General features: G+C 38.4%; 1 protein-coding gene across 4 annotated transcripts in view; it reads right to left on the reverse strand.

The window, feature by feature from the left end:
- The window catches only part of WARS2 (tryptophanyl tRNA synthetase 2, mitochondrial), a 94,596-nt gene that overhangs the window by 17,811 nt on the left and 63,273 nt on the right, over positions 1-13,512 (reverse strand). For all 4 annotated transcript variants that reach the window (XM_025453372.3, XM_035700565.2, XM_035700566.2 and 1 more), the window contains 2 exons: positions 6,537-6,617; positions 2,835-2,920 (listed from right to left, as the gene is read on the reverse strand). In XM_025453372.3, the coding sequence (XP_025309157.1) occupies positions 2,835-2,920; positions 6,537-6,617 (167 nt within the window). The remainder of the gene's footprint in view (positions 1-2,834; positions 2,921-6,536; positions 6,618-13,512) is intronic.

Genomic DNA, 13,512 nt, shown 5'->3' on the forward strand with positions numbered 1-13,512 from the left:
TTCTCTGTTTAACAAATTATTTGTAAAATATCAGAAACCTAATGGGGATAGATAACAATCTGCTACCATAGACTTCCTTTCACAAAATAGGAAAAAGAAAGGTATTTCATGGCATTTTTAGTATATTTGCTAACCACCAAGTGGATCAGTAAGAGTTAAAGAAGGAATATTAATAGTATGAGAATTTCTTTGCTTTCTGGGAGTTGGCTAGGGGGTAACTGAGGTTGGAAAGACACTTCTTATCCTTGGGAGCATAAACTAACTGTGAGACCTGCTGATGTCAGGGCAGGATGAGTCAGGAAGCTACTTAAAGTTCTTCCGGTTTACGAGCCACATTTGAAATAATTACTATTATCTGTATGAGAAGACATTCACAACCTCAGGCCTGGCTTGAAAACAGACAGAATATGTGTCAGATTTGGGGATCTGGAGCTACTTTTGCCAATGCCAGCCTTTTAAAATGTTGCTTGTGCTCTCGAAACATTTGTATTGAGCATATGCTAGGTGATACCAATTCGTACATAATTTAATAACCCCTTGAGCTATGTCCCATTAGCTCCTACTTTATAGATAAAATAAACTGTAGGATTTTACCATTCTGCCAATTGTATCTTGGGCAATTGCTAAAAAAGAAATTCGTCATCACTGTTGCACATATGATCTTGTATTTTCTTGGTTGTCTACGTGATGATCTTGCCCCCTAACGTAAATACTGGCTCCTTAAGGAAGGTCAGCACAGGCCTCAGGAGACCATAACCATACTCTGATGCTCCAATGTCCACTGACTGGCTGTGCAGCTTTGGGTAAATTGCTTACCCTCACTGGGCCGTGTGTAAAGGTAGGGGATTGAAGGAGAGCCCCAGCAAAGTACCTCCCCACTCTGTGCTCCATGGTATCACAAAGAGGGCAATCACTCGCTCAATTTTAGTCTTTTTCATGGCCCTGAGCTTAGAGGACTCTTGCATTACAGCTCTTGAACTGTTAAGAAAATCTGCTGTGCTCATATGCCTCTGTATCCTGGTGCTAAAAAACCTCAGCCTTTGCTTCTATAAAGAAGTCCCCCTTGAAAGTGGAATTTGACATAAGACTATGATCATTAAAGACAATCGTCACTAGTCAAGACTAAGTGACAGCTCCCAGTCACAGCACTGCCTGGCTCATATTTCATTTTAATCTTTTAATAATCTTGTGCAGGATAATTATTATTCCCATTTTACAGCTAAGAAAACATGCTACTTTGCTGGGAAATATATGAGACCTAAGAAAAATTATTTTTTACAAAGATTTTTTTTTTTAGATTTTTATTTATTTATGAGAGACACACAGAGAGAGAGAGGCAGAGACACAGGCAGAGGGAGAGGCAGGCTCCCTGCGGGGAGCCCAATGTGGGACTCGATCCCAGGACCCTGGGATCACGACCTGAGCCGAAGGCAGATGCTCAACTGCTGAGCCACCCAGGCGTCCCTATATGAGACCTTTATTAGTCTTTCATTTGCTACTCTGGAGAAAAGTGTCATAGATTTCCCAGGATAAGTCAAAAGTTACTTAACTATAAGTAATAAATGCTGCTAGGAATCCAGCACTCAAGTTAATACAACAAACAACACACAATCCTTATGTATGTGTTTTAATCAGACTTAAAGATAGTCTACGTGTATTAAAGGGCATTCCTGATTTCTGAAGCTAAGCAGTTGTTCTTCTGGCTGTTTCCATCATAATGGCACGAGGACTCTGGGTTTATACAAGGTATATGGTTATCTCCATGCTATTATCATATTTACATGCAAAGAATTCTAGTTTTCCTAGAGAAGAATAGCTTTCACAGGGTCAAGGCTTTATGGGAAAAACAGACTGACATAGTTTCTCCTTTTCCTCAGAAGCCTTCATAGCAGCAAGGCTCAGCTAGGCATACATATTAACTGAGAAACTTTATCTCTAGAAGGCCAACTAAGGGTACCAAGGGAGGTGATATGGGGATGGCAGGGAAGAACTGGGAAAGGGATGGGATCAGAAGCCCCGGCCAGCAGTACAGAGAGGGCAGGCCTCAGCATCCTCTGGTTGCAGGATTTGAAACCTGTAAAGGACAGCATTGGCTGATGAGATGGATTATGGGTCCAGGAAGAGTAGGGCATCCTATATCATGTGGAAAAACTTGCTCTCTACTGCTGATCCAATACAGTAGCCACCAGTCCCAGGTGGCTATTTCCATTTAAATGGTTAAATACAATTTAAAATTCAGTTCTTCTGTCAACATGGCTAGCAGCTAAGGTCTTGGGAAGCACAGATTCATTTCCATAATTGCAGGCAAGTTCTAGTAAACAGCCTTGCTTTAGAATCTAGATTATCTGAGAAATCAACACTTAAAGGCCTTAAAGTTTATTCCCAAGGAATAAACTTTACATAATGGTTAAGAGTACAAAAACTTTCTACGCTCAAATCCTAAGTCCAAGCTTTGCTAGCTAGCTACATGTGACTTTGGGCAAGTTGTTAACCACTCTGTGCCTTAATTTTCTCATCTGTAAAGTGGGCGTTATAACCGTTCAACTTTTACAAAGCTGTTGTGAAGGTTAAATGGGCTAATGTCTGTCAGGCACTTATAACAATTTTCAACACATAGTAAGTGCTATGTACATGATAGTCCTTAATGTTACTAGTTTCACAGTAAAACATACTTCTATAATTTTGTGCCTGTGACTGGGTAATAGATGCAAGCTGATTCACACAATCTTTTCCATATCCCCCTTCCTCGCGAACCAAATCTTTTGGGGATAGGTTCAAAAGCTCTCTTGCCAGCACAAGTACATATAAGACCAGGGGTGCACTGTGCTTCTTACTTGTATAACAGGATGTCCGCTGCCTGGAGCACTGGGTATGTGAGCAGGCCCACAGTTCCACCATGCTTCTGCGTGGCAATCTTTGCCTGTGTGGTGAAAAGAGAGGAGGGAAAGAAATCCTACATGAACATAATTATACTGTTAAATTAGGAAATCTTTAAAGCAAGCCAAGAATAGTCTGTACTTCCATTATATCTCGGTTCAGTTCCTTTTAGCAACACTAAAAGCCATGTGGCTGGCTTGGCTTCATGACGTAGGCTCAGGCAGGGATGAAGGAAATCCACTTCACCACAGCCCCTGTAATAGATCCTGCACTGCCACCATTTCTTATTCATTTAATTAAAGCAAGGATAGAAAGGTCTCTAGGTTCCAAATCAGATAAACTTCATATTTCACAGGTAAGGTTAGAAAATGTAATGAAATTAGATTTCTCACAAATTAATTAATTTGATAAGTTAACATCAAATGCCATGTTGTTATATCTGTGGAAACCTCCCAGAAAGTCTCCCACTGTGCTACTGACAAAAATGTAATGGCTCCCCAAAATCACGCTTACAAAAACAAAAAACCAAAAGTCATGGCACTTAAAAAATGTAATTAAGGGAAATTGTAACCTAACCAATTATGAATCTGTTTTGACTTGCAGGTGCGGACAACAGAGGGGGTAAAGTGATTCCCGTGAACAGGACAAGTTATACAGACTAAAATATTTCCTTAATGGGGAAGCTGATAGTAACACCAGAGATGATACTAGAAGTGTTTAATTAATGGATGCCAACTACAAGCTTCAAGTATGTACCCCCAAACATAAGCCCTAGTGATGCCAATTCTCTGCCACAGCTAAGCATTGCTAACAGGTAATTTGGCTCTCTGGGTAGAACTACTTCTTAGGGAATACTGTGTGCCGTTCACTGGTCATTGCTTCCAAGGCCTAAGCATATGATCTCTTGCAAACTGATAAATGGTTATTTGGGTGTGCAGATATTCATTTAGTTAATATGAATCACCTCCCTGAGGTCTGACTATTTCTGAATGAACTGAACAACTAAATATATAAACTTGCATGGTTCTGAGGACCACATTCATGGGCTCACAACTCGGGCTCCCCAACCAGCATGCAGATACACCCTTTGAGTCTGGCTCTGAAAAGCAAGTTTCTCTCTTTAACCAGCTTAATGTCAATGTCCCATAATTTAGGCACACACTTAACTCTTCTGGTAACTTCAAGTAGTTTGGGGCTTATAGCAACAAATGCTATAGGCTACTCCAAGGAAATGTGGAAGTTTGAACATATAATTCCTTCACTACATCTCTTTATTGTAATGTCCATGATATAGCCCAGTTTGCAATGATCACTGGATAAAGATAATATAAGTTTAATCTGGAAATGAGCAAATGGGAAAAGAACCCAATTTTTAAAAACTGCTACTGCATTTGATTTATAGTCTTTTTATATTAGAATACTGGGCTTTGAAATTGCAAAGGAAGGGGGAAGATGGGAAAGCATTATTACTTACTGAGTGCCTGTGATGTGCCCCAGAGGCCTTCCACCTGTGTTACCACTGTGACCTCAGCAGCCCTGACCACCTTTCTACCCTACAATTCCCCCTAGTCAACACCAAGCTAGGTGCTCTTAGACCTTCCTACAGTACTAGCACCCCTCTCTCTGATCACTCCTTACACTCTTGGATTGCTGGTGCAATTGCCTCTGCCAAAACAGACTACAAGCTTCATGAAAGTAGCTGGGCCCATCTGTCCTGGTCACTGCTGTAGCTCCAGCACTGGTGTGGTATGAGACTTGCAGGAAGCATCACCAGTATTTGTTAGTGAAGGAATGACCAGAGAAGGCAGGTAACATGCTCTGGGATAAGGCTGCCATTTGAAATCCATGTTTTTCCCACAGATATCACAGTAGGTGCCTGGGTGGTTCAGTGTCTTGGTTTTGGCTTAGGTCATGATTTCAGATCTGCTATGGAATCCTGCTTTAGCTCTGTGCTCAGTGGGGAGTCTGCTTCTCTCTCTCTCTCTCTCTGCCCCTCCCCCTGCTCACACTTCTATCTAAAAAATAAATAAATAAATATAAATAAATAAATAATTCTCTCTTTTTAAAAAAGATTTTATTTATTTATTAATGAGAGAGAGAGAGAGGCAGAGACACAGGCAGAGGGAGAAGCAGGCTCCATGCAGAGAGCCCGATGTGGGACCTGATCCTGGGACCCTGGGATGATGACCTGAGCTGAAGGCAGATGCTCAACTACTGAGCCACCTAGGCATCCCGAAAATAAATAATACTTAAAAAAAATTATAGGCTGGTGGGAATGCTTCTCCTGAATATAGGTTTCCCCTGCTACCTGAAAGTTCTCATTATGCCACTTTGCTTTTCTGAAAGACCTATGTTAGTACCTGCTTTTGCTAACTGAGAGAAACCAGAGGAGTATTTTCGCCTTTATGAAATGGTACTTGCTTCTTGGCTCTGCTCCGTTTCGGCTTATGGAAGGTTTCATAGGGATATTCTAGTTTTGGATAGTGGGAAAAACCTGAGTCAGTGCATTCTCTAGTCATGTGTTATCAGTAGGTACTCAGACACAATTTTAAAGTGGGAACATTTCCCCTTAAATCAACATTTGGTTCTTATGAAAAGGATTTCCGTATTCACCTTTCTTGGCTAAAACCAAAACATGGTAGAGAACATTACAAAATTTTGCATCCAATTCCTGGCTGGTAATAATTCTGTAGCATTACCACTTAACCTCTTACTTAGACACAGTCACTTTTCTTTTTCCATTTTTAGAATTCTTTAATTATTTATTTATTTATTAAAATTTATTTAAATTCAATTTGCCGACATATAGTGTAACATCTGGCGCTCATCTCAGCATGAGACACAGTCACTTTAAAGCTCTGTTTCTCTCTGCAATGGATATGGAGACTTCTGAATCAGCTTTTGGAGAAGACAACGGCCCTGAACATATGCCGGAAAGAAGTTTGAAACCAAAATTCAGTGTTGACGCACTTAGGAGCTACCTACCCTCAGGTCATCCAATTGCAAAAATAAATGGAAAAGAAGTACTATGAATTATCCAATTTATCTTTGTCAGTTGAGCTTCCTAGAAAAAGTACAGCCTTAATTTTTCTGTGGGTTTGAACTGTTGCCTGGACTCAACCTGTTTAAATGTTAAACAAAATATGTTGTTCCTTCTTCCCACAGTGAAAACATTCGAGCCTTACTGCTGGCTCATGACAGTGGCGATGGCAGGCAGTAATCCAGAAATTGTGATTGTTTGTTAATTGTAAGTGGTAGGTCCAAAGTCATTAACAAATCTGTGCAAAGGTCATTCTGATTCAACCTCCGCAGATAAAATCAAACAGTTAATAATTTGGATATTTTTATCCTGTTTTTAAGTTGGAATCCTGGAGAACCAACCCTCTTGCTTCCACTTCATGCACTGAGGTAGAGAGGTTAAGATGCTGTCCTAGCCACTGGTGAATAACAGTCTGGGGAGGCCAGTAAACTCAGGATTCCCAGAGCAGAACACAAAAACAAACAGAAGAAAAAAACAGTTGTAATGGGGGACTTTGTTGTTTTGTTTTTTTTTTTTTAATTTAAATTCAATTTATCAACATATAGTATAACACCCAATGCTCATCGTAATGGGGACTTTGAACTGCTTTTTGTTTATTAATCAGATCACTGGCATTTACCTTCCACTGGTGTAAATGCTGTAACCGGGGAAGTCTGACCATGCAGGTAAGGATCCAGCTTAACTGTGTGTGTTCGGACACCTAGAGAAATAAAACAGGACATTAGCAAAGGTGGTCAATGTTTTCTTGACCAAAGAAAGAGGCAATACAAAACAAACAAGTATTACCTCAAGTGGCTGAAAATACCTTAAACAAGGTAATTAAATAAAAAAAAAAAGACAAGCAAAAGGGACTGATTCATTAATGCACAGGATTTTAGATGAGGAAGAAATTTTTAAAACAATACAATTACTGTTCTAGTGCTTAAATCTTCTTCATAACATCCCAGACTCTGCTTCAATATCCTCAGGGAAAGGAGCTCATTGTGTCCTAAGGCATCTATGGAAAGGTAGTGGCTTTAAAGTTAATGATTGAATCTTTTAGACCTGGAGTAATTTTAAATTTAGGAATTGCTTTATCATCCCAAAGGGTGATTTTTTTTACAGTTTCTGTTTCTTCCTTCCTTTTTCTTTTTTCTTTCTTCCCTATTTCCCCCTCATCATCATCATCGACTTCCTTCTTTCTTCACTTCTTTTTAAAAAGAGGTCTAGTCAACAAGAAAATATAACTTTTTCTCAATTTTTTTTTAATCAAATTTAATCAAGTAACCAAACCTGGCAACAGATGGGATGATTCTTGGGTCCAGGCCAGGTTAGAACTGATGACCTAGAATTTAAGGCCTATATATCGCATTTCTGGACTCTGGGGATCCCAAGCCCTTCATCCATTGTGGCATTTTTTGTGTGTGTCCATATGATTTCCTTAAAATGCAGAGACTGTTGCCAACTCTGAAAAGTGGCCCCAAATGTGTTTTTTTGTGGGTTTTGCAAAGGGAACATAAAGGAACAGAGAGCCGAGTCAGCCCAGGCCTATTTTACTAGCAAGGAATCACCATCTGGTGTCAGATAGTTTCTCATTTTTTTCCTTGAGTCATGGAGAGGGAAGAGTTGTTTTTCACGTTTGACAAGGAATTGCTTTTAAAGTTTTGCAAGTCGCTGGGCTGAATCCGTCATCTTTCTTCCAAAAGGCATTTGGGTTTCATTGAGAGCAGCACTGTCCATGCAAATTGCTAGCTGCTGCTGTAAACAAACAGCTATCAGACAAAAACAGTAACCCTGGATGGAAGCAAGAAGATTATAGTTGCTTCCAATCAAGCAAAACACATTCGCATTAGAACTAATAAAACAAGAGGTGTTTTTTTTTTTTTTTTTTTTGGAATGAAGAAGTAGGAGAAAACTTTTTCTTCTTCTTTACTGAATTAGGGAAAGAGATGAAAATACAGAAAATAACCTTGCATATATAGACAGATACAAGGTGACTTCTTTCCTTCAACTCAGGCTTCAATACTCAGTTTTGGTGATATGCAAAAGCTACCATCATGCCTTCCTGAAATCAAGTATTTTCCGTGGAGTAGCTTTTTATTTGAACATATGGAATGAAACTTATTTAATCTTCTGCAGAGCCCTTCCTGGCATTTCTAAGTAAGGGGACATAAAATTAATCCAAATGATTCTTATACAGAAAAAGGTAAAAAGACAAAGGCAATTTTCATAATTTATCACTAATAATTACATAAGAAGGGAAGTTTTAAAGTTTTAAGTATACTTCAGGATTTGGCTCTCTTAATTTATCCATATTCATGACAATTGCTTGGAAAGGTTCAGATTTCTATCTGGGGAAAAGTGAAAATGGTATCTAAATATAGTAATTCCTACTAAATGTTGCAAAACAAACACAAAAACCAGATGATCCATTTTAGCCACAGGAAAAAAAAAAGCATGGAACACAGAAGGTGGCTTGTTGACCACCCACAAACAAGTTAGCAGTGATTAAAGATTCTGACCCCCTAACTGTACCAAGTAAAGACATACACATCCTTCAGTTGCAGGCAGTTTTGCCTGGTTTGTTCACTGCAGTAAAACAGAGTCTGGCACACTGTGCTCAATAAATATTTGCTGAATGTATGAACAATGGCAAGGGCTACAGGAAGAAAGGTAAGGACCAAAAAGAATCCCTTTGATTTAGCAATAGATTAAAAAAAAAGATTTTATTTATTTATTTGAGAGAGAGAGAGAGCACAAGCAGGGGGTGGGGAGGGGCAGTGGGAGAAGCAGACTTCTTGCTGATCAGGGAGCCCAACAAGGGGCTCAATCCAGGACCCTGGGATCATGACCAGAGCTGAAGGCAGACGCTTAACCGACTGAGCCACCCAGGTGCCCCAGCAACAGACTTATTGGTGATCCAGGCAAAGCAGTTTCAGGAGAGGGACTGGGATGGAAGCTAAATTTTTATTTTTATTTTTTTTTGGAAGCTAAATTATAGAGGAGTGGGTTGAAGTGTGACAAGGAGGCAGGATACGAAGACAGAGACACAAGAAATACAGCAGAGCGTTTCAGAGCTCTACCTTTGAAACAAGGCTGCCTGGATCTGAATGCTAGCTCAGCCATCACCGTGCTGGGTGACCCTGTGTAAGTAACTTCATCATGTTGTGCCTCAGTTTCCTTATTTATAAAATGAGGTTAATAATACTATTCACCTGACAGTGCTTAGAACAGTACCCCTAAAAAAAAAAAATAAATAAAAAAATAAAAAAAAAAAATAAAAAAATAAAAAAAAAACCAAAAAAAAAAAAAAAAAGAACAGTACCCCTAGCACACAGCAAGCATTCAATAAATGATGGTTGTTATTATAAATAACTTTTAGAAACATTTCTGTTTTAACTTTCTATTTTGAGATAATTGTAGATTCACATATAGCTGAAAGAAATAATACAGTGTAACCCAATATACCTTCACCCAATTTCCCTCCAATGGCAACATCTGCATAACTATACTACAATATCACAACCAGGAAATTGAACTGGATACAATCCATCTACCCTATTTAGATTTCACCAGTATTTCATGCACTCATTATGTAGGTATATTTAGTTCCATGCAATTTTATCACATTTGTAAGATTATTTCTTTTTTTCAGGAAGGAGAGAGATGGGAATAACTAGGAGGGGTTAGAGAATAAAAAAAAAAAAAACTTATTTTGTTTTTTAAGGTGGGATAGATCTACTTTCTATGAAATGTCTTCCACTAAAGCAAGGGGAGGCGAAATAAATACAGCAAGGATTTATTTATCTTATGGGATGGGAGTGGAGAGCAGAAAGTTAGAGAATATCACATCTATTAGGCTCTGTCATCTCTGAAAATAAAAGGTGGGTGAATTGAAACAAATGGGATGAGAAATATACTCAATGGAATTGCTGGGTTTGAGAGCAAAGAACAAAAAATCCTCTGGTATAGAATTATATAAGGCTCGATGTTTTGCGGATGAAAAAGGACAGTTGTTCAAAAAGTACACTCTTGGGAAAGCACTGCAGTTCTTCAAGGTAGACTAAAATGTTCTCCATAAATCATAGGTTTTTAAAAAAAATTTTCAGAAAAAATTAAATCAGTCGATTGTATTTGATTTCCTTGAGTCAGTAAAAAAATCTTAACGGGATCCAAGAAGTACTAGACATAAAGCAAAAAATATTGAAAAATTAAATTACATCAAATTTAAAAGAACTTGTCTTTACCAAACACTACCATTTAAAGAAGAAAAGGGCAAATCACAGTGTGGAAGGAGTTTTTTAAACATATACAGAAAATATTGGTACACAGAATATGTAAAAAAAATTCCTACAAATTGGGGCACCTGGGTGGCTCAGTCAGTTAAGTGTCTGACTTCAGCTCAGGTCATGATCTGGGGGTCCTGGGATCGAGCCCCATGTGGGGCCTCATGTGAAGCCTCATGTAGAGCCCCATGTCACACTCTATGCTCAGTGGGGAGTCTGCTTGTCTCTCCCTTTCTCCCAGCTTATGCTCTCTCTCTCTCTCTCAAATAAATAAAATCTTTAAGAAAAAAAAGAGAAGTCCTACAAACTGATTAGAAAACAGCAGATAATACTATGAAAATGAGCCAAATGCATTAAGCTCAAATTAAATTCATAATATGACACCATACATACTCATAAGGATGATTAAAATGAAAAAATTAAATAATACCAAGTATGCCAAGGATACTGAGTAAATATAATGGTTATACACTAATGTGGGAATGTAAATTGGTATACCAATGTTGAAAACTGACTGTATTCACTAACATTTAACATTCATACAACAAATGACCCAGGTGTTCTATTTCTAGGCATATATCTTTTAAAAAATGTGCATATGCACCAAGATATATGTGCAAGAATGCATTGTACAACCCCAAATTGTAAGCAATCCAAATGTCCACCTACATAGACTAGATAAATTGTGGTATATTCATACAACGGAATACTATAGCAATGAGGATGGATGAACAATTGCATTCAACAATGTAAATGAATTTCATAAACATAATATTGAGTAAAAGAAGCCAGACACAAAAAAGTATATACTAAATAATTCAAATTATACCAAGTTTAAAGACAGTTTATCTTGGCGGAGGGACAGTTAGTGACCAGAAAGAGGCATGAAGAACATTCTGGGTACAAGTTCATGGGTGTGTTCAGTTTGTGAATGTAGATAAAAGGCTAGGAAATCTAACTATTTTTGGTCTCAAATAAGATAAAATTAAAATTTTTTGGTGTTAAAACAAAGTAGAGGGCCTTCTGAATGGCAGAGTAAAAACTTCTGAAAATTGCTCCTTCATAAAAGCAATGAAAAAAATTGTCAAAGTCAATTTTTACAGAACTCTAGAAAATTGACCAAAGGCCTGGAATAATGTAAAGAGTACTGATTTAAGAAAAATATCTGAATCTCAGTAAAAACAGAGTTTTGTGGCATTTTAATTCACCCTATTCTCATCATTCTTGCTCCACGTCTGTGGTAGCTATGAAAACCAGCAGCATCATAGCCACTGGAAGGGGAAGACTGGGTTTGGCGTTTCTCAAATAGACAATTCTCATTTACAGAGAATTGTCACTACTTGAGCTATCTGACAGCTCCGTGGAAAGAGCCCATTTGCAGGCGTTGTTGTTATTCGACCTCACTTGAGAGCTCACTCAGTGGGAAAAACCCTACCCATAAGACATTTTCCAGACATAATCAGCAGCAACGGTTTAATATTGCAGTTGCCTGAGGTAGTGATACCAGGAGGGGAAAATAAGGGACTAGCCAAAAACTTATAGGAAAAAGCTGGGAAATAATATGCCCATTGGGTACTTTGGAAAGACTCAACATATTCTTGGGCATTTAAAAGGACACATGCTCATGCAGGGCTATGCACATATCCAGGAGAGACCTGAGGAGACCCTAATCTTTCACCTCTGGCTCACCTTGAGGCCCTGCGTAAACCCCTCAGCAAAGGGTCAAAAATATAGGATCGAGGCATTTGTAAATGTCTGTTCAATTACTACCCGAATACTAAGCTAACCCAACAGAAATTGCAGTGGCCAGACGTGACAGTGAAGACAGACTTTACAGAATTGCTGCAGAAAAGTCACCAAACAGCAATGACAAAAATGAACTGTAAGTGTGTGGGGAATTTTACTAGTGAATTCTAAGAAAGACTTAAAAAATAGGGGCACCTGTGTGGCCCAGTGGTTGAGCATCTGCCTTTGGCTCAGGCCATGATCTCAGGGTCCTGGGATCGAGTTCCACATTGGTCTCCCCACAGGGAGCCTGCTTCTCCCTCTGCCTATGTCTCTGCCTCTCTCTGTGTGTCTCTCATGAAAAAGTTAAAAAAAAAAACTTTAAATAAATAAATAAATACCAATTGTTCACAGTCTCTTCCAGAAAATAAAAAAAGGAGGGCATGCTTCCCTACTCATTCTAAGAGGCCAGTATTACCTTGATACCAAAACCAGGCAAAGGCATGACAACAAAAGACAACTACAGACCAATACCCTTTATGAACATAGATAGAAAAATCCTTAACAAAATACTAATAAACCAAATGTAGCAACATATACAAAGAATTATACAACATGATCAAATGGGATTTATTTCAGAAATGTAAGCTTGGTTTAACATCCAAAAATCAGTCACTGCAATACTACAGTAATCTAATAATGCACTACTGGTATAAGATAGAATATATAGACCAAAAGAATAGAACTGAGCGTCCAGAAATAAATCCATTCATCTACAGTCAATTGATTTTCACCAAGGGTGCCAAGACAAATGTAGTGGAATAAGTGAATTATCTACACACACATATTTACATGCAGAAAAGTGATGTTGGACCCCAACTTCTCACAAAAAAAAGTTAAAAAGTAACTCAAAATGGATAAACATATACGTAACATGAAGTATTACATAAATGTAACAGCCAAAACTACAAAATGCTTAGAAAAAAAACATAGTAGTAAATCTCCATGACTTTGGGCTGAGCAAAAGGTTTGTTAGATAGGACACCAAAACACAAGCAACAAAAGAAAAAAATAAACAAATTGGGCTTCATCAAAATGAAAAACTTGTGTTTTGAAGGACACCATTAAGAAAGTGAAAGGCAATTCACAAAATGGGAGAAGATATTTGCAAATCGTGTATCTCATAAGGGAATTGTATCCTGAATATATATATATATATATATTTAAAGGTTTTTTATAACTCAACAATTAAAGAGAAATAAAGCCAATTTAAAAATGAGCAAAGGGGGCAGCCCCGGCGGCTTAGCGGTTTAGCGCCACCTTCAGTCCAGGGTGTGATCCTGGAGACCTGGGATCCAGTCCCACGTCGGGCTCCCTGCATGGGCCCTGCTTCTCCCTCTGCCTGTGTGTGTCTCTGTCTCTCTCTCACTCTCTCATTCTCTGTGTCTCTAATAAATAAATAAAATCTTTTAAAAAAATAAAAATAAAAATGAGCAAAGGATTTAAAAAGACATTTCTTTAAAGAAGTGTTTGAAGTGTTCAGAAAAGGCAGATCCACAGAGGGCAAAGTAGATTAGTGCTTGCCAGGGAGTGGGTAGAGGGGGC

This window comes from Canis lupus, chromosome 17 (assembly GCF_003254725.2).
Source record: "Canis lupus dingo isolate Sandy chromosome 17, ASM325472v2, whole genome shotgun sequence".
Lineage (NCBI taxonomy): Eukaryota > Metazoa > Chordata > Mammalia > Carnivora > Canidae > Canis > Canis lupus.